The 23,776-nt window shown below is 37.6% G+C and overlaps 1 protein-coding gene across 2 annotated transcripts in view; it reads left to right on the top strand.

Annotated features, from left to right (window-relative positions):
* Positions 1 to 3,171: 3,171 nt before the first annotated feature.
* RSRC1 (arginine and serine rich coiled-coil 1) overlaps positions 3,172 to 23,776 on the top strand; it is a 450,158-nt gene continuing 429,553 nt past the window's right edge. Inside the window, exons 1-3 of one of the 2 annotated variants that reach the window (XM_082840357.1) lie at positions 3,172 to 3,256; positions 11,518 to 11,713; positions 12,011 to 12,136. In XM_082840357.1, the coding sequence (XP_082696483.1) occupies positions 11,520 to 11,713; positions 12,011 to 12,136 (320 nt within the window). In that variant the 5' untranslated portion in view covers positions 3,172 to 3,256; positions 11,518 to 11,519. Of the gene's footprint in view, positions 3,298 to 11,517; positions 11,714 to 12,010; positions 12,137 to 23,776 lie in introns of both variants that reach the window. The other variant, XM_082840356.1, reaches the window with a different exon arrangement.

Here is a 23,776-nt window from a genome sequence, read left to right as displayed (position 1 = left end):
GCTCGGCCCCGCATTGCTGCCCGGCAACCCTGCCCTGCATCAGGTGCCCGGGACCCCAGTTCTGTATCCTGACCCGGTATCCCGATCCTACATCCCTACTACCCCGACCCGAAACCTTGTAGCCTGGCATCCTGGCTTCACAACCCTGCCGAGTCAGGGTCCTTTCCAGTTTCTCAGGCGAGCGCAGCTCCTTTCAGGGGCTTCCGGGCCCGCGGCCAGAGCTGAGCCTGGGTCTTCACCAAGCTCCCTGCCCCGGGGAGTTTGTGATTCACCCCATTATTCGCGTCCTGGAGACCGAGCCGACTCCTCTACGGACAAACCCTGCTCGAAGTGGCTGGTTTGTTTAACACATTTCCCGAGCAGCTGTTCCCTGACAGATTCCATTTTAAAGTGTTTCCTTAGCGCTTGGTCAAGGACAGTTTGACTTCGTTCCCTCTTTGAGGTCTCAGGACCCTCACCCTTCTCCCTTACTCTTTGCACCCGGACCCCTCCCACAATGAACTACAGAAACTCTTCTTTAGCATCCCGGGAAATATTCTAATTGATCTCCTAATTTTGAAAAGAAAATGATTATCCCTCTTTGAGTTTGAAAAAAAAATCGATGTTAAGTTTGTGGCCCATCTAATTTATGTACCGTGGATTATTAAAAAAAAAACAAAACTCACCGGGAGAAAAGCACCCCCCCCCCCAAGCTACGATTTAAAATATATTCCTGGACTATTTACATCGAAACTGTTATATGGAAGGACACATCTATATTCCCGCGTCATTTGTCCGTATTGTGCAGGACAAAGCTTGCTGTGAGAATTGTGGCCGTATATATACCTCTCACATAAGAATATTTACATATGAAAAAAATATTTACATATGGAAAGTTATATTTACCTGAGTGTGTAAACAAATATACCTCTTCAAGTGTGGCTTTGGGGACATTTTTGAGTAGTCTGAATATTAATGCAGTCTTTCTGATGTTAAAGGTAACTTGTTCGTTTTCTTGGATCTTATACTCTTTGTAAAAATAAAAGCAATTATAGAACTTTGATTCCTATATCTTCCACCCATTGGTTAAGGCATTAACACAAAGTTAACAGATAATTTGAGAAGTTCCATCAAAGCAACTGAAACGTGTAAAAAGAGAACACAATTACAACTTAATACATTAATGTTTCTAGAATGTATGTAAATAGAAGCTATACGTAACTTTATGTCATACCACACTACTCAGATTAAAATATTCAGTTAGTGAACTTAATGAAGATGGAAATCACACTCTTTAGAACTGTTACTTTGCCTTTTTTCTCTTGAATTCTAAAGTTTTTTTCTTCTTAAAACATTTATTTCATTTATTGCTACTTTTAGGAAAAACAAGATCTTTAAGTTTCCAGTATCAATAGCTTTTAGGTATCAGTAAATTACACGAGTGTTTGCTTTTTATTACACTACAAGAGACTCAAAGTACTCACTTTTCAAAGTTATATGAATTTAGAAACATGATTTTACAGTTAGTCTTGGGTTACTATTTGTGACCACTTTACTACTGATATTATTAGAGGGGAATAACCATAAAACTTTAATCCTTTATGAAAATCCGTTTTTAAGGTTATTTAGCAGAATGACAAATAATGGGATCAGCTAAATGGATGTGGTGCTCAAATAGCTCTCAAACTGAGGTGTTAAATGTGTATTCACAAACAGCTCCAAAAACAGCCACTATTAAAAGTATGGTAAGGGATCAGGAGGCTCACCAGCTACTTTTTTTGCCCTTTCAAGCACATGACTTTTAAGTCTGAACTCAAAATCCATCTACTAAGCTTGAGGGAAAGATGAACACTTTAAAGTTAATTAGGGAAGGCTTGGATACAATAGTTGTATAATTCACACGAAATAGATTTTCCCATAGATTTTTCTGGCGTGTTGCTCTTAGTATATTTACAAATAGTGGTGTTCCTATGAGATGGAGCTAAGAGAGATCTGTAGTATCTAACCACGGATTCCTACTGGCCTAAGGGAAGTTTAGTTTAAAAAAACCCCACCAAACCCAGGTTTTAAAATCATATACTAATAAATGCTCACCAAGTTCTAATGATGTTTCTTTAAATAGCAAATATTTTCCGAGGACAAGACATTTCAAAATGCATTTCTGGTAAAAACAAACAAACGAACCAAAAAATTGAGAGTAAAGTTCAGTTGACAGCCTGCAGACAGATATACAGTTTCCAATAAAATTCAGGACCCCAAAGGTTCATTTCCACCGCCCACTCCCCCACCGGCTCTTGAATTATTTAAAATAAACATGTAGTACTGTAGTTAAGCTTTAAAATGGTTCCTCAAAACAGGTTAGTTAAGGTACAGTCACTTATGAGAAATAAAATTGTGGAGGTGGTTTTCTCCATCTCAAATGTCTGTGGAAAACTGTAGCTTAGGTATACAGCAGTTGTGAACGAGTTGGTTCTCACAGTCGACCGAAACCAAGGCCAACAATTTACCTCCTTATCGATGCTTACTTATAGTAAATAAGAAAAAAATGATGTTCATGCAACGACATAAAGTCGTATGAGTTACAGAAAATGCTGAATTGCTTTCATTTGTATTGGTTTAAATAACAACAACAAAAACCCCTACACATTTAATTTATTTTCCAGAAGAAACCTCCTTTCCCTGCCTCGGGCAGTTTTCTCCCATTCCGCAACCAACCAGTTACTTTAACGTGAGAAAAAAATTTGCGCCCAACCTGTGCCTTCACCTTCAGGGCAGAAGAAACGCCGACTTTTAATGCATTTTTGCAAATAAATCATTACAATTTAATCACACACGACTCTGACGCTATACAGACACACTCCCATGATTTATTATTGTTGGGCCAGTTTCCTCCTCTCCCAGCGTGAGATAATCGATTTTGCTACGTGTGGTTGTCTATATAACTTCCTATAATGCAGATTGGTTTACTGATTATCTGTGACGATAACGACGGTTACTAAGGCAATAATACTTTTCAGTCCCCACCTTTATTGCTTTTTGGTAACAAGGAACTCAAATAATCAAGCAAGCAAAACCAACACCAAACAAAAAATTGGCGGCGTGACAATCTACTCCCTCGGCACTCCTAACGCCTGGCAGCCTCCATCGATGCACTCGAAAGCTCGGCTGACGCTGCCTGGCGGTGAAACCAGGAAGGCGGTGAGCTTAAACTGAAGTAAGTTCTGTGGACGCCGGCGGCGCCCAGATTTGAAGAAACGTTTCCAGATCTGCGGCGCTCGTAAGTCTACGGGAGGTGTAAGCCCGAAGGCCGGAATCCAGGTGATGCCCGCGTCCGGGGCCTGAGAGGCGGCGCCTGCAGCCGAGGGTTTCCGAGGCCCTACTCCGGCTTGAGGCGGCGCGGGCCTGGCGCAGTCTGTGTACGGCAGGCAGCTGCAGCGGTAGCTGCCGGGGGTGGTGGGGGTGGTGGGGGTGCTGGCCCGGCGGCGTGCCGAGCTGCGCAGTGCGCAGGCGCCTCGCACCTGGAGGAGTCTGACCTTTGAGGACCAAGCTGGGGCCTTAGGGGGGTGGCAGCTATCGGGTGGTACGTGGTCGCAGGCCTCAGGCTAGGCCCTGAGTCTCGAGGTGGTGAGGGAGAGTTAGCCACCTGTTTTCCGCCTCCGTTCCTCAACACCTCTCGCACGCCTACCCACACCGCCAGTCCCTGATCCTTGATAGCTGCTTTTGGGTTTCTGGGTTCGTCTTGTAAGGGGTGACCGGTGCTTCGTCACTAGCTATAGGTAGGGTGGAGCGTGAGGCAGGCTGCAACCTGGCGTACTCTGTCCCACCCACTCCGTTGTCTCTACTTTAAATCCGCCTCCCCTTCCAACTCCGCCCTCTCTCCCCCGCCCCTCCCCCACCGCCACTTCCTCCTCCCCCTCCCTCACGCTCGCGCGCTGAGAGGAGAGAGAGTGCTGGGTGAAATACACTTTTCTTCCTTAACAAATAAATATACTCGCCTTAAACGCTCATCTGTTTTCTTGACTTAAGGGCTTGTGGCCTTGTGGTCATAGCCCAAGAGCATATGGCTACCCTTACACTGTTTCCTTTGGTGAGAGGTTATAATGCACTGTTATACATGTTGCCTGCTCTTGATCTTAGATCATCCTTAATTTCTCTTTTAGAGGTTGTATATCTTTAAATGCACAGTGGAGGCCAATTTCTTTTTCTTTTTTGCATTTTCAGAATTAGCAGTAACTTATTTGTATTTCAACTAACTAGGTACTAGGTAGTTAAATAAATTAAAATGTCTCGTGGTCACAAAAAAGTATTCAAGTTGTCATCTTTGGACTTAACCATAAAAGCTCTAAGTGAAGGAGGTACACAGAGTTTTCAGGTTTAAGGATTGGAGCAGATATGACAGGTGCAACCCTGTGAGGAAACTGGGTATCCTTTGAGAGCCCCGTTAGCCCTAGGGTCTATAAATATTCACTTTATTTGCAGACACAGGAGATTTCCTGCTAAGTGATAGCACTTTATTACCGTATGTTCTTCAATAAGAGGGCTAAAAATGTTTGAAACTGAAAAAGATAAAGGCAGCTGGCACCTGTTAATTGGCCTTACCAACTTGACTAGTCTCAGCAGAGTTGTGTTATGAATTGGAATACTTGTGTAATAAGATTGTTGTATTAGATGTATAGGTATATTTTCTGCCTTCATTTTCACACCAGTGGGAGGAAATTCGTATGACTGATAATGTTTTTTTAAAAAAGACGCTAGTCTGCATATTTTTAGTTGTGTTGGGAGGAGTGTTTTGATAATTCTGTATCTCTTGAGTTTTGCTTTATTTTGCTCATTAAGCTAGAATTTTACCTTAGTTCTTTTATTGCCTTGGGTGGTTCTCTGCTTGTTTGTGGATTTCTTCCTATGCTAAATGGTGTTAACCCCGTTTTTACTTTTCTCTACCTCTTTGAGGTGGAATTCCCATTGAAATGACTGTTCCTCCCCCCTCCCCTTTGGTCATGTGTCCAAGATCAAAAAGATTATAGTTTGATATACTGTGAATGAGTAGTGGTGAAATAATTATAAACTGTCATGTCCTTTAGGAATCTTTGTTCTCTCTTAACTGCTTGCTTTCTGAAAAAGATAACTGCTTATTCTACCTTTATTGATTACCAGACAAAGGAACTACTTGTGTATGCTTTTAAGCTGTCTTTTGAGTGAACACATTTTGGCTCTACATCTTCAATCGGTCACCTAAACTTTACAGTAAGATGTTTTTGTAAATTGATGTCCTACTGTAGTCATTATGTCATGGCTTCAGTTCTATAGTGGGAGTAGTTGGATATGGTTTGAAACCATGAGACTACAACCAGGAAGTAATAGAGGCTAGAGTGAGAACAGAAAACTGAGAGCCTTAGGAGATGTGTCCTTGTGTTGCCTTTTCTGCTTACAGATAGATTGAAAAATTGTTAAGTTCTGGGATTCCTAAAAATCTGTGCTCAATTCATCATTTCTCTTATCGGAAAGAGCTATTAATGGGTCTTTCCATGTGTTATACCTTACCAATGGAGTTAAATATAAACAGTTCTTCCTTACTAGGAGTGTGTGATATAGATTGACCACCATGACTTGAATGAGCAAATATATTCAATTATATGCTAGAGACATTATGGAAATCCAGAGGTAAGTATGAATCTAGGGAATTCAGTACTGTCATGGATAGAGAAGACAGTTTTTGGATCTACCTCTGATTTGTTCTTAGTGTTCACTTTCTTTTCTGAATAAATATTTGAAGTTAACTATAATAAAGAAATGCAGTGGCTTTTTGCTTTCTCTTATTGAGATTAATTATACTTCAGCATGATTTTTTGAAATGTAAATGTGTTACTTGAAAAAATATTTATAGATTTATGACAGTGATTTTTTAACTTTTTTCACCCAGTTGCTTTAAGGAAGGATTTTATATCTTCCATTAACTTTTATGAGTTAATGTAACCATTCTTCTAAGATGTATGAATTATGTTATTTGAAATTAAAACATAGAAAAAATTTACACCCATCTCTCAATCTCTTTTTTGGTCACCAACAAGGTACATAATTAGATGTATGTCATTTTCTTTTTTTCCTACTTCTTTATGCCTTCTATAGGGACTTAATAAGCTGGACAAAAATGGAGAATGGAAATGACTGTGGGTACCTTAGAGTAGTGGGTCTCACAGTTTTTAGTTTTAGGATCACTTTAGATTCTTAAAAGTTATTGAGAACCCTATGAACTTTTAAAAAAAATTATTTATTTGTTTATTTACTTTGGCTGCACCAGGTCTTAGTTGTGGCATGCGGGATCTTTAGTTGCGGCATGCATGCGAGGGAGATCTAGTTTCCTAAACAGGGATCCAACCTGGGGCCCCTGCATTGGGAGTGGGGAGTCTTATCCACTGGACCACCAGGGAAGTCCTGAGGACCCTACAAACTTTTATCTACATGGGCTATATCTAGAAATATTGCCTTACTAGTAATTAAGCCAGAAAAATTTGAAATATTTATTAATCCACTTAAAAATAACAATAATAAATCCATTACTTGGTAACATAACATATTTGATATGAAAAATAGCTATATTTTCCAAAACAAAACAAACTTAGTGAGAAAAGTGGCATTATTTTTCATTTTTGCAAATCTCTACTATCTGGCTTAATAGAAGACAGTTGGATTCTTATATCTGCTTCTGCATTCAGTCTATTGTGATGAGTTTTTTGAATGAAGTATATGAAGAAAATCTGGATTCACACAGATATGGTGTTGGAAAAAGTAGTATTTTAATAGCCTTTTCAGATAATTACTTCTTTAATACTACTCCAGAACTTGACAAGTAGTTTCTTAAAGGTTGGTTGCAATGTGTTATTTGAAACTATATCAATGACCTTTTCATGCTTACATTAAAATCTATTGGTCTGGGCTTCCCTGGTGGCACAGTGGTTGAGAGTCCACCTGCCGATGCGGGGGACACGGGTTCATGCCCCGGTCCCGGAAGATCCCACATGCCGCGGAGCGGCTGGGCCTGTGAGCCATGGCCGCTGAGCCTGCACGTCCGGAGCCTGTGCTCCGCAAAGGGAGAGGCCACAACAGTGAGAGGCCCACGTACCGCAAAAAAAAAAAAAAAAAAAAATTCTATTGATCTTTCTGGCACTGTGAATGGATTTTTTACTCATATATGATTCTGTGACATCATGCATTGGTCTGTTGGAAAATACTGGTTCACTGAGTTATGCATCTCTTCCAGATATTGACACCCTTCGTTATATAATATTTAAAAAATTCCCATATGTTAATATCACCATTGATATCATCAGAGGAATCTTTAAGTGCTGAGAAGCTGTCAATCTCATGGTGACAAATACATGTTATCCAACATTTTGATTTTTGCTTGAGAGCTCAAATTTTATCATTGGCAACAAATTGACACTCCTTGAAGTGAAAGACTCCCTTAATTCATTTTTGAGAAAATGTCTGTCAAATACCCAAGTCTGAATAATCATAGTCAGTTCTTTAAAATAAATAGTGTTTCAGGATAAAAGCAGCTAGTTCAACTTGTAATTCAGCTGCACAAATACTTTTCTCAAGGTAACCATCGTTCTTCAGTATGCAGCAGCAGTTATGTGTATTTCCTAATTCATCACACAGAATATTAAGATGTGTTCTCAAGGGTTGAAATTTAATAAAATTAATGACTTTTACTGCTTTATCAAGGACATTCCTAAGTGCAACTGCCTTTTTTTTTTTTTTTAATAAACTGTGTGTTGCAGTGAAGAATTCAATGACTGCTAGTACCATTTGACCCCATTGCCTTGATTCCCATTAAAGCACCAGCAGTTTTGCCTACCGTTGCTTCTACGTTATCAGTGCAAAAGTCAATACAGTGAAAAAGGTAAATCATGTTTTAGTATTATAATAAAAATAGTTTCGACTTGTTGGATCCTCTGAGGTCTTAGGGACCCCCGGGGTCTAGAGAACCACTTTGAGAACTGCTGTTAAACTGGAATGTAAGCTCCTTGAGGGCAAGGATTTTTCTCTCTTGTTCATTTATGTATCCCTTGTACCTGGGCCTGCTGTCATCCTGGAACTTTTTAACCTATCTCAAGTGTTAGACCACTTGTTTTCTGAATCTGGATCATCTTTGTTCACTCTCTCCTTTTGGTAGAGCACATCCTTCAGTACCTTCCTAAAAAAGGGTGAGTGTGAGGTGTAATTTTGAGCCTTTGCATATCAGAAAATGTCTTTATTTTGATCTCATATTAGATCTATGATTGGGCTGAATATAGATTGTAGTTTGAAAATAATTTTCACTTAGAATTTTGAAGGCAAGTCACCATGGTTTGCTGTGTTGCTGCTGAGAAGCCCTGTGCCTTTTATTGTGATTCCCCATTTTTTTATCTTTAGAAGTTTAGGATCTTCTTTGTAGTCCTCATTTCTAAAGTTTTATGAGGTATGTCTGGTATAAGTCTTTAAATTCATTGTCCCGGGGATTTAGGGCAATTCATATCTTTCAATTCTGGAAATTTTTAAAATTATTCTTTGGATGTTTTTCTTTATCTCTTTTCTATGCTTTGTTTCTTTCTGGAATGCGTATCAATTGGATATTGGACTTCCTGGATTGATCCTCTTTTACCTTCTGTTTTTTATCTTTTTATTTTTTTACTTTTCATGAGTGCTTTGATAGTATCTTCTAAGCCTATTGAATTTCTTAGAAATTATCATTTGTTTAAATTTTAAGCTTTCTCTCCTGTTTATGGATGTTCCTCCTATTCTTGTTTGCTGAATCATCTTCTCATATATTTCTGAGGATATTAACTGATTTTTAAAAAAATTTCTGGCATGTTCCTGGTTTACTATGAGTTGCTTTTTTTTTTTTTTTCTGTTTGGCTTCTGTCTCTCATGATGAAGTCTTTCATCACATGATTGATTTTCCTTTGTTGTATAATTACTAAAAAGTTAACAAAAAAGTTTGTAGAAAGAAAGTTTACTGTGGGGAATTCCCTGGTGGTCCAGTGGTTAGGACTTATTGCTCTCACTGCCAGGTGCCTGGGTTCAATCCCTAGTCGGGGAAGTAAGATCCCACAAGCTGCATGGCGCGGCCAAAAAAAAGAAAAAGTTTACTGTGTTCAAGGTTTGGGCTTGGTTATAATACTTGCATAATACTTATATATCTTCTTCCAGGTACTGTTTAGTTTTTGGAGAAAAGAATCCTCTATCTGAATTCTTGGATCCAAGCACACACAGGGCTACAGTATTTACTGTTAGATTGTAGACTTTCACTTAATCCCTTTAACTTTTAGTTGAGCATCTCTCTGCCCTTTTTTACTGTGCCCCTGGACCTGGTGCTTCACTGTTTCATCATCTTTCCAAAATAAACCACCTCTTCTGCTGGGATTGGGGAATAGTAGTCACTTATCTGGGTTGGATGGCAGAGGGGACCTGGGAGATTACTTTTTTTACAGGCTTTCAACCAATTCCCTTGTTTTTTAGTTCTGTGCCTCATTGTGCCTGCTATGGTATCTGGTGTGTCGAATTCCTGATCCTTTCTGATTTTTGCTATGTGAATTGGCTTTTCTCCTGTTGGAATTCTCTGCAGTTGCTTGATGTTCAGCTTTCTTAGCTCTAAATCGTGCATCTGTTTTTCATTTGCTAAAAATTTGTTGACATGTCTTGTCTACTGTTCGTGTTGTTTTCTCCTCTGGTCTCTTTATCCTTGTGCATTTATGCTTTTTTATCTTTTACTCTAATTTTAGTATTTGTTAAACCAGATAATAAATAAAAACTCATCTTAATTTATATGGTTGTTTGTGGGTAAAGAAAATTCTTAACTGTTTAAAGGTGAAACCAAGAAAGGAAGAAAGAGACAGGAAATGAGAACATTTAGATGATCACTATTACTCAATTATGTACAAATTTCTTAATGAAAATACAGACACACAGAGATATGTGGTTACATATGATATATAATAGATATATGGATATAAATATGTAAATGGATATTATATACACACATTTAAATATATATATGTTTATATGTACATATATACTATATGTATATGTAGGATTTCCTAATCATAGTATTTTGAAAGCTGGAAAGGATCATGGTGATCTTATATGCAGTACAGTTTTGTTTTCAATGAGGAAACTGGCTTAGATATGCTAGTGAGTTACTGAATATTTCAAAACCAAGTTTTCCCATTGTTTTGTTGAACTGTGAAATGTTAGAAATGTGAACAACTTTGAGGTTCAGAACTATATTTAAAGTCTAATTCTGGCTCCAGGTAAATAGCTTTAAGTCTTGAATTGAGTTATAATAGTGATTTTTCAACTTGTATTGCATTAGAGTCAGGGAAGGGATGGCTCACCTGGTTCTGAAAGCAAAGTTGTAATTTAATGTATTCCTTTCTTTAGAGTAATGATATTTAACTTAATTTGAGTAAATATTAAAGGAAAGTGTGAGATTTTTGTTTATCTGATCCATGAACTATTTATCCTATTATATAAGATGAATCTTGCTTTTTTATGTGACATTGAAAGGTAGCTAATACTTATTTTAGTAAAAAAATAAAATTGCGTATGAGAATCTAACTTAAAAGTAAGACAAGTAAGCTTCTTATAAGCTAAGTTACTGCCTAAATACAAAAACCTTATATTCTATTTGTGTAATTTTTTTCTTTTGTATACTAAATAAACAAATATACCATAGCCATATAGAATATAATTAAAAAAGAGAAAATTTACCCAGTTTCCTCACTTAAATATTATCAGTTGTCTTCATTTTTGCTCTTACTTATTTATACATAGTTTCTTAGTCTCTGTACATGCAGTTTTAAATAATGCTATAATGAATATCTTCATGAATATATCTTTTAAGAAAAACTTTCCAGATATATTCCTAGAAATAGGATTGCTTTGTCAGAAAAGTAGCAACATTTTTATGACTCTTTATTTAAATTGCTTAATTGCTTTCTGGAAGGATTATATCATCACTTTATATAGATATTAGTAGTGTAAAGAGTTGACTTCATTTTTGGTACTTTAGTTAACAATACTTCATCAACTTTGGTACATTATTTAACATTTCCTCCCTCAAATTTCACAAGTGACGTGGTGAGGGTGTATTGATTCAGTTTTTTTTTTTTTTAAATTATTTATTTATTTATTTATTTATGGCTGTGTTGGGTCTTCGTTTCTGTGCGAGGGCTTTCTCTAATTGAGGCAAGCGGGGGCCACCCTTCATCGCGGTGCGCGGGCCTCTCACTGTTGTGGCCTCTCCCGTTGCGGAGCACAGGCTCCGGACGTGCAGACTTAGCGGCCATGGCTCACGGGCCCAGCCACTCCGCGGCATGTGGGATCTTCCTGGACTGGGGCACGAACCCGTGTCCCCTGTATCGGCAGGCGGACTCTCAACCACTGCGCCACTAGGGATGCCCTTAAATTTTTACATAGTTAAAAAAATTACTGTATTGAATTTCATCCATTGTGCCATTATGTTAGAAATAATTTTCTTTGAATTTAAACCTGTAGAAATGGGACGCCGGTCATCTGATACTGAAGAAGAAAGCAGAAGCAAGAGAAAAAAGAAACACCGTAGACGGTCTTCTTCAAGTAGTTCTTCAGATAGTAGAACATATAGCCGAAAGAAAGGTGGAAGGAAATCAAGGTCAAAGTCAAGATCTTGGTCCAGAGATCTTCAGCCTCGCTCACATTCTTATGATAGAAGGTGATTTTCATAATTTTACTTATGTAGTAGTGAGAGTAACATTCTTCAGAGTTCATATGTTTCTGTGCTTTTAATTTTTCTGGGTAAAACACTTTTCTTTTTGTAGTTATATATTTATGAGTCTCAATCCCCAAAGGGTTTTGTTTTGTTTTGTTTTCCCCCAGGCCCAGCGCATGAGTCTTCATCCTTTGTGTATTCTTTGTAGATGGGAAGATACAAACTGGTATAGTTCTCATACCATATTAGTATCTGATAATATTTGGGAGGCAAGTAATATTTGATTATATTTTATTTCAGACGCAGGCATCGATCGAGCAGTAGCTCTTCTTATGGCTCTAGAAGAAAACGAAGTCGAAGTCGTTCAAGGGGTCGAGGGAAATCCTATAGAGTTCAGAGGTCTAGGTCAAAAAGCAGAACAAGAAGGTATGCCATATCAGATATTTATTGCTTTGTAACACACTGTCCCCAAATTTAGTGACTTAAAGCAATAATCATTTTTTTTTTTCATAATTTACAGTTTTGACTGAGCTTAGCTAGCAGTTCTTCTGCTAGTCTCATCTGGGGTCGCTTATGTGGTTCTAGTTATCTGATAGCTTGACTGAAACTGGATGGTCCAATGTGGTGTCATACAGTATCTGGCATTTGGTGCTGGCTATTGGCTGTTGGCTGGGGGGGTTCCTTAGTTTCCCTGTCGCTTCTCATCCTCCAGTAGGAATGGCTGGGCTTTTTCACATGATAGAGGAAGTATTTCAAGAAGAACAGAAGTTGCAAAATCTCTTAAGGTCTAGCCTCAGAAATAACCCAGTATGTTATGGAGTGAATGTTTGTGTCCCCCCTAAATTCATATGTTGAAGTCCCAAGCCCCAGTGAAATTGTATTTGGAGATAGTGTCTTTATGGAGCTAATTAAAGTTAAATAAGGTCAAAAGGGTGAGGTCCTAATCCAATAAGGCTAGTGGCCTTATAAGAAGAGAGAGAGAGATCTTTCCCTCTCTTTGAGCACGCACTCAGAGGAAAGGCCATGTGAGGACACAGTGAAAAAGTTGCCATCTATAAACCAGGAAGAGAGCTCTTATCAGGAACCAGTCAGCTGGCATATTGATCTTTGACTTTACAACCTCTGTGAGAAATATGTTTCTGTTGTTTAAGCTGCCCAGTCTATGGTATTTTGTTATAGGAGCCTGAGCAGACGTGATGTCACTCCACCTGCATTTTCTGGCTGTGCTCAAGGGCAAATAATACAGAGCATAGCCTATCTGGAGAGAGTTGTACATTTTGGATAATGCTAGAAAATATGGTTGAATCAGATGGGGACCATGGTATGGAGGGACTTGATAGAAGCAGGTATTCAGAAATTATTGAAGGCTTTTGAGAAGAAGAGTGCTAGGATAAAAACAGCATTTTAGGAAGATCAGTTTCTTTTCTCTGTTTAGTTTTTCATTCTATTAGGCTCTAGTTGTGGGGGTATATTAGCAGCCTGATTTTATTATCTGGGCATAAAATTCTATAAATCTCTCTGAATCTGAAGTTGGATAATAGCAGTAAGTCCAAATATTTAACTTTTCTGGCCTTGTATTATTTGGCCTCAGCCTCCTCTCCTTTGTACACACACAACATACACACAAGCCATTCTGTGTTACATGCCTTTTGTTCTCCATCTATGTCTCTGAGTTGCTAGCTTTGTTTCTTTGAGTGTGCTCTTTCTTCCAGTTTCTTATATTATGTCTACTTTGAGAAGTTTTCCTACCCTTTAGTGTTCAGTTCTATTTAATCTCTAATTTTCTTCTTCCTTAAATCCTTTTTCGATTTTTACCCTTTCACTCCCAAGTCAAATTTAATCCATCCTTTCTCTGACCCACCATCACATTTGATTCCTGATTTGTAACAGTTACATTGTGAATATTATGTTTTTGTTATTCTCATATACTGTAAACTCTTGCAGGGCAATCTCTTGGTACCTAACATAATGCCTTGCTTGTAGAAGCTGATTACCAGAAAACAACTTCAGTTGAAAATTTCCTGTCAGTGAGAATAGAAATAATAATCCATGCTTTTGTATGGTCTTTTACATTTTGTAGAGTATTTTCATACACACTTTATCAGTCAATGACATTTTGATTAGGAAAATACAAGTCACTCAATTCCAAGCATCAAGGTTTTAAGATGGGGAATTAAAGGCTTATGTAACCTTTGGAGGGGCTCAGGGAATTAGGGAAGCTGTTACTGATTATTTTAGCCTAAGCGTGGAAGCTGCTTCTTTGCTTAGAAGTCACTGTAAATCTTACGAACTCTGGGTTTGTAGCACCAAAGTGTGTGGTTCTCAAGAAACTACTTACCAGGAAGCTGCTTCTCTACCCAAGTATCTACCTATTACTTCCTCCAGAGGGGAATCTGGAGATGGTAATTTCTTCTCTTTTGCAGTGCAAGGAAGACTTTAAAAGGAATCGCAGTGGACATCTAATCAGCAACAAATTATCCAGCACATATGCATTTTACTAAATGTTTTGAGTTTTGTAACTGTCAGGCTGTCATGCAGGGTAATACCTTCATTTTGTATATGAGAAAGGAAGTTCAGAGGTTTATTCAAAACAGCAATTTCTCAGCCTCTTGCATCGACACTTCTGCATTTAACTGCAATAACTAAATAATCTGGAGACACTGCAAAGTCCTAAATCTTGAGAAAATACTTTATCCATGTTTTATACACATTATTTTGGTAATGTATTTTAGGAATTTATTCTTCAAGATGTTTAAAGTAAATGAGTTTCTAGGTTAATCTTGGTTTAAGAAGAAAATTGAACAACTCATTCTTTGAACAGTTTAGTTAATTAAGACTTTAATTTAAATAAAGAAGCTGTAAGTACATTAGTTCCTTAATATGTGCAGGGGATTGATTCCAGGACCTGCTGCAGGTATCAAAATCTGAGGATTCTCAGGTCCCATGGTTAGCCTTCCGTATCCACGGTTCCGCATCTACATATCCAACCAACTGTGGATCGTGTAGTATTGTAGTGTTTTCTTTAAAGTTTTTATTTATTTATTTATTTTTGACTGTGTTGGGTCTTTGTTATTGTGCGTGGTCTTTCTCTAGTTGCGGAGAGCGGAGGCTACTCTTCATGTGGTTTGTGGGTTTCTTTTTGCTGTGGCTTCTCTTGTTGCAGAGCATGGGCTCTAGGTGCATGGGCTTCAGTAATTGTGGCTCGCATGCTCAGTAGTTGTCGCTTGCACGCTCTAGAGCACAGGCTCAATAGTTGTGGTGCATGGGCTTATTTGCTCCATGGCATGTGGAGTCTTCCCGGACCAGTGCTCGAACCAATGTCCCCTGCATTGGCAGGCGGATTCTTAACACTGCACCACCAGGGACGTCCCTATTTTTTAGTTTTTATTTTACATTGGAGTATACTTTTATTTATTTTATTTTTTTGTTTCTTAATTTTATTTTTGGCTGCATTGGGTCTTCATTGTTGAGAGCATAGTTGTGGCAAGTGGGGATACTCTTCGTTGCTGTGCGTGGGCTTCTCATTGTGGTGGCTTTTGTTGCAGAGCATGGGCTCTAGGTGTGCGGGCTTCAGTAGTTGTGTCACGTGGGCTCAGTAGTGTGGCTCACGGGCTGTAGAGTGCAGGCTCAGTAGTTGTAGCGCACGGGCTTAGTTGCTCCATGGCATGTGGGATATTCCTGGACCAGGGCTCGAACCCGTGTCCCCTGCATTGGCAGGTGGATTCTTTTCTTTAAAATTCTATTTATTTATTTATGGCTGTGTTGGGTCTTCGTTTCTGTGCGAGGGCTTTCTCTAGTTGTGGCAAGCGGGGGCCACTCTTCATCGCGGTGCGTGGGCTTCTCACTATCGCAGCCTCTCTTGTTGTGGAGCACAGGCTCCAGACGCGCAGGCTCAGTAATTGTGGCTCATGGACGTAGTTGCTCCGCGGCATGTGGGATCTTCCCAAACCAGGGCTTGAACCCGTGTCGTCTGCATTGGCAGGCAGATTCTCAACTACTGCGCCACCAGGGAAGCCCAGCAGGTGGATTCTTAACCACTGCTCCACCAGGGAAGCCCTTGGAGTACAGTTGATGGACAACGTTGTGTTAGTTTCAGGTGTACAGCAAAGTGATTCAGTTATACGTATACATGTATCTATTCTTTCTCAAATTCTTTTCCCATTTAGGTTGTTATATAATATAGAGCAGAGTTTCCTGTGCTGTACAGTAGGTCCTTGTTGGTTATCCATTTTAAATATAGCAGTGTGTACATGTCAATCCCAAACTTCCTAACTATCCCTTCCCCCCACCTTTTCCCTGGTAACCATAAGTTCAGTACTGCAGTATTTATTGAAAAAAAATCCACGTATAAATGGACCCTCACAGTTCAACCCATGTTGTTCAAGGGTTAACTGTAGTGAGTTTTTCAAAGAAAAAGTACTATGTCATTCTAAATTTACAGGTACATTGTTAATGATCTCTGTGCTTTGTAATAGAAAAGAGTGATTTCAGTCATGCAAAGTCAAATACTTTCACAAAACTTTGTTGTTACATGTCTAAAAAACAAGATGAAGCATGTTTTGAGGGATGGCAGAAGGAGGGAAATCAAATGTGTGAAGTTGCTGCAAGTTCTGTGGATAAGTCATAGAGTAATTTGATGATTATGCTTTTTAGTATAGTTTCTATATTCTTCTTGAAGTACTCAAGTTGTGACATGTATCCTGTCACTTCCTTTTACAACAGTAAGAAACCTACTATTATTCACAGTACATTTACTTATTTCCTCAATTCTAGGATACACAGAAAGTAGTTACAAAATTGCTGATATGTACCACTTTGAAAAACAAACTTATAGAGTCAGATATTTTTTATGGTTCTTTTTATCTTTACTCTGGGGTATTTGGTTCCCCTCTCCACTTTATTATGGTTAGTTCTTTTGAAGGTTAGTTTCATTTGTTTCTGTTTATATTTCATTTTAAGTTTTTTTATCCCCTAAGTTTTTAAATTGTATTTACTTTTTGGTCCCCCTGCCTTTATTTTAGTATGTGAAACATTAACATGGTTCCAAAAGACAGCACTGTAAAATGTGTGCATGGAGAAGTATCATGTCCCTTTATACCTTCTATCCTGTTCCTAACCACCTCCTAGAACTAATCCTATTAGTTTGTGTTTTAGCTTTCCTCCGTTTCTTTTTAAACAAAGTAGTGGTTATATCTATGGCATACTATAGATACTCTTTGCACTTTGCTTTTTCTATTTACTAATATATCTTGGAAATCACTATATCAATTAATAATACTCTTACTCATTTTTTATAGCTGCTTATTGTACTTCATTGTGTGAATGTATCATGATTTGTTTAGCCAGTTTCCTAGGTATGGATCTTAAAGACAGTGCCAAAATTTTACAGTTACTAAAAAGCTGTCATGAATAACCTGGTGCTTGATTATTTTTGTATTGTTGGAGGTGTATCTTCAGGGGAAATTCCTAGAAGTGGGATTGCTGAATCAAAAGGTAAATATGTTTGTAATTTTGTTGGAAATTGCTGAATTCCTCTCAGTAATGTAAGAGAGTTCTGTTTCCTCATAGCCTTACTGATGGAATGTCATTTTTATTTTTTATTTGATTTTATTTTTAATTGAAATTTATTTATTTTTTACTAATTATGATTAGTTTTATTTTAACTGAAGTACAATTGACTTACAATATTATATTAGTTTCAAGTATAAAACATAATGATATTTTTATATGTTATATCATTTTATACATTTTATACAAAATGATCACCACAGTAAGTCTAGGTCTGTCACCGTACAAAGTTATCACAATATTACTGATTATATTTCTTACGCTGTACTGTTATAGTCCCTTGACTTATTTTTTTTTTATTTTTATTTTTTGCGGTACGTGGGCCTCTCACTGTTGTGGCCTCTCCCGTTGCGGAGCACAGGCTCCGGACATGCAGGCTCAGCGGCCATGGCTCACGGGCCTAGCCACTCCGTGGCATGTGGGATATTGCCGGGCCGGGGCACGAACCCGTGTCCCCTGCATCGGCAGGCGGACTCTCAACCACTGCGCCACCAGGGAAGCCCCCGTTGACTTACTTTGTAACTGGAAGTTTGTTCCTCTTAATCTCCCTCACCTATTTCACTGATCCCCCACAACCCCCTGCCCCTAGCAACCATCAGAGGGTTGATTGTATGTGAATCTGTTTCTGTTTTGTTATGTCTGTTCATTTGTTTTGTTTTTTAGATTTCACATATAAGTGAAATCGTATGGAATTTGTCTTTTTCGGTCTGACTTATTTCACTTAGCATAATACCCTTTAGGTCCAGGTTGTCACAAATGGCAAGATTTCATTCTTTTTTATGGCTGAGGAACAGTCCATATGTATGACATCTTTATTCATTCATTTATCCATGGACACTTAGGTTGCTTCCATGTTGGCTATTGTAAATAATGCTGCAGTGAACAAAGGGGTGCATATATCTATTCAAGTTAGTGTTTTTGTTTTCTTGGAAAAATACCCAAAAGTGGAATGCTGGATTGTATGGTAGTTCTATTTTTAATTTTTTTGAGGAACCTCCATACCATTTCCCACAGTGCCTGTATCAATTTACATTCCCACCAACAGTGCACAGAGGTTCCCTTTTCTCTACATCTTTGCCAACACTTGTTATTTGTTGTCTTTTTGATAATAGCCATTCTGACAGGTGTGAGGTGATATCTCATTGTTGTTCTAATTTGCATTTTCCTCATGATTAATGATGTTGAACATCTTGTCATGTGTCTGTTGGTCATCTGTATGTTTTCTTTGGAAAAATGTCTGTTCAGGTCCTCAGCTCATTTTATAATCGGTTGTTTGTTTTTTTGATGTTGAGTTCATTGTATATTTTGGATATTAACCCATTATCAGATATATCATTTGCAAATATCTTCTGCCATTCAGTAGGTTGGCTTTTGGTTTTTTCGATAGTTTCCTTCCCTGTGCAAAAGCTTTTTGGTTTGATATAGTCCCATTTGTTTATTTTTGCTTTTGTTTCCCTCGCTTAAGGAGACGTGTCCAAAAAATATTGCTAAGACCAATGCCAAAGAGCATACTGCCGTTTTCTTCTAAAAGTTTTATGGTTTCAAATCTTAAATTTAAGTCTTTAATCTATTTTGAGTGTATGTTTGTGTATGGTGTGAAAAAGTAGTCCAGTTTGATTCTTTTGCATGTAATTGTCCAGTTTTCCTAGCACCATTTATTGAAGAGGTTGTCTTTTCCCTATTGTATGTTCTTACCTTCTTTGTTGTAGATTAATTACCCATGTTAAGTTTGGATTCATTTCTGGGCTGTGTATTTTGTTCCATTGAGCTATGTGTCTGTTTTTGTGCTAGTACCATACTGTTTTGGTTACTTTTGCTTTGTAGTACAGTTTGAAAGCAGGGAGCGTAATACCTTCATCTTTGTTCTTCTTTCTCAAAATTATTTTGGCTCTTTGGGGTCTTTTGTGTTTCCATACAAATTTTAGAATTATTTGTTCTAGTTGTGTGAAAAATGTCATGTGTATTTTGATAGGGATTGCATTGTATGTCTTCTTTTGAAAACTCTTTGTCCAGATCTCTGTCCCTTTTTTAATTGGATTGTTTGTTTTTTGCTATTGAGTTATATGAATTTTTTTCTTCCCCCCCCTTTTTTTAAAAATTGAAGTATAGTTGATTTACAATGCTGTGCCAATCTCTGCTGTACATCAGAGTGACTCAGTTATACACATACAGACGTGCTTTTTTTAATATTCTTTTCCATTATGGTTTATCACAGGATATTGAGTATAGTTTCCTGTGTCATACATTAGGACCTTGTTGTTTATCCATTCTAAATGTAATAGTTTGCATCTACCAACCCCAAACTCCCAATCCATTCCTCTCCTTCCCCCCCTCCCCTTTGGCAATCACAAGTCTGTTCTCTATGAGTCTGCTTCTGTTTTGCAGATAGGTTCATTTGTGCCATATTCTAGATTCCACATATACATGATATCATACAGTATTTGTCTTTCTCTTTCTGACTTACTTTACTTAGTATGATAATCTCTAGTTGCATCCATGTTGCTGCAAATGGCATTATTTCATTCTTTTTTATGGCTGAGTAGTATTCCATTGTATATATGTACCACATCTTCTTTATCCATTCATCTGTCGATGGACATTTAGGTAGTTTACATGTCTTGGCTGTTGTGAACAGTGCTGCTATGAACATAGGTGCGCATGTGTCTTTTTGAATTGTAGTTTTGTGTGGGTATGTTTCTAGGAGTTGGATTGCTGACTCATATGGTAATTCTATTTTTAGTTTTCTGAGGAACCTCCACACTGTTTTCCATAGTGGCTTCCATAGTGGTTTACATTTCCACCAACAGTGTAGGAGGGTTAGCTTTTCTCCACATCCTCTTCAATATTTGTTATTTGTAGACTTTTTAATGATGGCCATTCTGACTGGTGTGAGGTGGTACCTCACTGTAGTTTTGATTTGCATTTCTCTAATAATGAGTGATGTTGAGCATCTTTTCTTGTGCCTACTGGCCATCTGTATGTCTTCTTTGGAGAAATGTCTATTAAGGTCTTCTGCCCATTTTTTGATTGGTTTGTTTGTTTTGTTGTTGTATGAGCTGTTTGTATACTTTGGAGATTAAGCTCTTGTCTTTCGCATCATTTGCAGATATTTTCTCCCATTCAGTAGGCTGTCTTTTCTTTTCTTTTTTTCTTTAATGGTCTCCTTTGCTATGCCAAAACTTGTAAGTTTGATTAGGTTCCATTTGTTTATTTCTATTACCTTAGGAGACTGCTCTAAGAAGACATTGGTATGATTTATGTCTGAGAACGTTTTGCCTGTGCTCTTTTCTAGGAGTTTTGTGGTATCATGTCTTGTGTTTAAGTCTTTAAGCCATTTTGAGTTTGTTTTTTTTTTGTGCATGGTGTAAGAGTGTGTTCTAACTTCATTGATTTACATGCAGCTGTCCAGCTTTCCCAGCACTACTTGCTGAATAGACTGTCTTTTTCCCATTTTATATTCTTGCCTCCGTTGTTGATTAATTGACTGTAGGTGTGTGGGTTTATTTCTGGGCTCTCTATTCTGTTCCATTGATCTGTATGCTTGTTTTTGTACCAATACCATGCTGCTTTGATTACTGTAGCTTTGTAGTACTGTAAAAATATGGAACACTTCACGAATTTGCATGCCATCCTTGTGCAGAGGCCATGCTATTCCTCTCTGTATCATTCCAGTTTTAGTATATGTGCTGCTGAAGCAAGCACTGTATGAGTTTCTTATATACAGTTGACGCTTGAACGACACTGTTTTGAACTGCAATGGTCCACTTATACGTCAATTTTTTCCAATACATATGTACTGCGGTACTACGCTATTGAGTTTGGTTGAATCCATGGATGTGGATCTGGGGATGTGGAGGGTTGAAAGTTATATGAGGATTTTTGACTGTGGCGGGGAGGGAGGAGTTGATACCCCAACCCCTGAGTTCTTCAAGAGTCATCTGTATTTTGGATATTAACTTGTTATTAGATATGTGATTTACACATATCTTCTCCCATTCAGTACATTGCCTTTTCATTTTATTGATAGTTTCCTTTGCTGTGCAGAAACCTTTTCGTTTAATGTAGCCGTATTTGTTGATTTTTGCTTTTGTTGTCTATTCCCAAAAATCATTACCAAGACTTATGTCAAGGATATTTTCCCTTATGTTTTATTCTAGGAGTTTTGTGGTTTCAGGTCTTATGTTTAAGTCTTAAATCCATTTTGAGTTCTTTTTTGTGTATGGTGTAAGATAGTGGCCCAGTTTCATTCTTTTACACATGACTATCCAGCTTTCTCAACACCATTTATTGAAGAGAGTATTTCCTCATTGTATAGTCTTGACTTCTTTGATGTAAATTAATTGATGATATGCACATGGGTTTATTTCTGAGCTCTCTAATCTGTTCCATTGATCTATGTGTCTGTTTTTATGCCGAAACCATATTGCTTTGAATGCTTTGTAATATAGACTGAAATCAGGAAGCATGATTCCTCCAGCTTTTTCTTTTTTCTCAAGATTGTTTTGGCTATTTGGTGTCTTTTGTGGTCCATACAAATTTTAGGATTGTTTGTTCTAATTCTGTGAAAATGCCATTGGAATTTTGATAGAGATTGCATTGAATATGTATATTATTTTTGGTAGTATGGATTATGTTAATTTTATACCCTGATGCCTTACTCAATTCTGTTATTGCTTGAGTTAGTTTTAGCATTGATTCTCTAGGGTTTATCAGATACACTATCATGTTCTCTGCAAATAGAAATAGTTTTACTTCTTTTCCAATTTTTATTCTTCTGTTTGCTTTCTCTCATCTAATTGCATTGGCTTTTACTTCCAATAAAATATTGAATGCCAGTGGAGGTGATATACATCCTTGTCTTTTTCCTAATTTTAGTGTAAAAGCTCCTAGTGTTTCCTTATGAAGAAATATACTGGCTCTGGGGCTGAAGTATATATATTTTGTCATGTTAAGAGAGGATCTATCACTTTGTTTTTGTTTTTTTCCAGGAATGGATATTGAATTTTGTTGAAAGCTTTTTCATCATCTGTGGATAGAATCAAGTTTTGTTTTGTTTTTTTCCCGTAGATCTATTAAGGAACTAATATTGCTTTTCTGGAATAAATCTCAATTGGTCTTGGTGTAGTATTTTCGTGATGTGGGATTCTGTTCACTAATTTTTTTTTTTTTGTGGTACGCAGGCCTCTCACTGTTGTGGCCTCTCCCGCTGCGGAGCACAGGCTCACGACGCGCAGGCCCAGTGGCCGTGGCTCACGGGCCCAGCCGCTCCGCAGCACGTGGGATCCTCCCGGACCGGGGCACGAACCCGCATCCCCTGCATCGGCAGGCGGACTCGCAACCACTGCGCCACCAGGGAATCCCTGTTCGCTAATTTTTAAGTTTAGTACTTTTATAGTCATACGTGATGTTGGTTTTTTTTTTTACATCGTGTTTATCAGTTATTCTCTTATCATTATTCTTGCTTCATACAAAGATTTGGTAAGTTTTCCTTCATTTTTAATGCTCTGGAACTATTTGTGGAGCATTGGGATTGGTATTCAGAGTTTTGGTAGATTTGTGAAACCATCTGGGTCTGGTGCTTTTTTTTGTTGAATGGTGTATTGATAACTTTGTTTCTTCAACAGAAATTGGTCAATTTAAACTTTATATTTCTCATAGGTTTAATTTTGGTAAACTATTTTTCTAGTATATTACCTATTTAATCTATATTTTGAAATTTATTTGCCTAGAAGTCTGCAAAGTAATTTCTTATGATTTAAACTTTTTTTCTTCTGTTTCAATGCTTATTTTCCTCTTGTCATTTATTATGTTGTTTATCTATGCTTTCTCCTTTGCTTTATTAAGTTGGATGGTTGATTATCTATTTTGTTAATTTAAAAGAAATCATTTTGACTTATTATTTAGATCTTTTTCTCCATTTTCTACCTTATTAATTTCAGCTTTTATCCTTCTTTTCTGCTTTCTTTGGTTTACTTTGTTATTCTTTTTCAAGTCTTTTGAGCTGCTAATTTATTTATATTTCATTTCTATTGATAAGAGTGTTTAAGTGTATGGATGTTCTTTTAATCACTGCTTTAAATATATCCCGTAGTTTTTTTCAACATACTTTTATGAGAAATTTCAAGCATATAGCAAAATTGAGTTTTACAGTGAAGACCCATATATCCACCACCTAGATATTACCATTACCATTTTATTTACTTTGTCACATATCTATCCATTTATCTATTTCTCTCACTATCCATTAATTTATCCTAATTTTTTGATGCATTTCGTTTCAGGCATCAGTAGGCTTTCCCCTTAAATACTTCCGCATACTTATGAGTAAGTAGAGTTCAGTATTCCTTTATAAATTTTTCCTTTTTAAAAAAAATTTATTTATTTATTTTTGGCTGTGTTGGGTCTTGTTGCCGCGTGCAGGCTTTTCTGTAGTTGCGGCGAGCAGGGCTACTCGTGGTTGCAGTGCGTGGACTTCTCATTGCGGTGGCTTCTTTTGTT

Source organism: Leucopleurus acutus (genome assembly GCF_964270905.1).
Source record: "Leucopleurus acutus genome assembly, chromosome: 5".
Taxonomy (NCBI): Eukaryota; Metazoa; Chordata; class Mammalia; order Artiodactyla; family Delphinidae; genus Leucopleurus; species Leucopleurus acutus.
The sequence above is the reverse complement of the archived record's forward strand: the minus strand, read 5'-3'. Positions and strand labels throughout refer to the sequence as shown.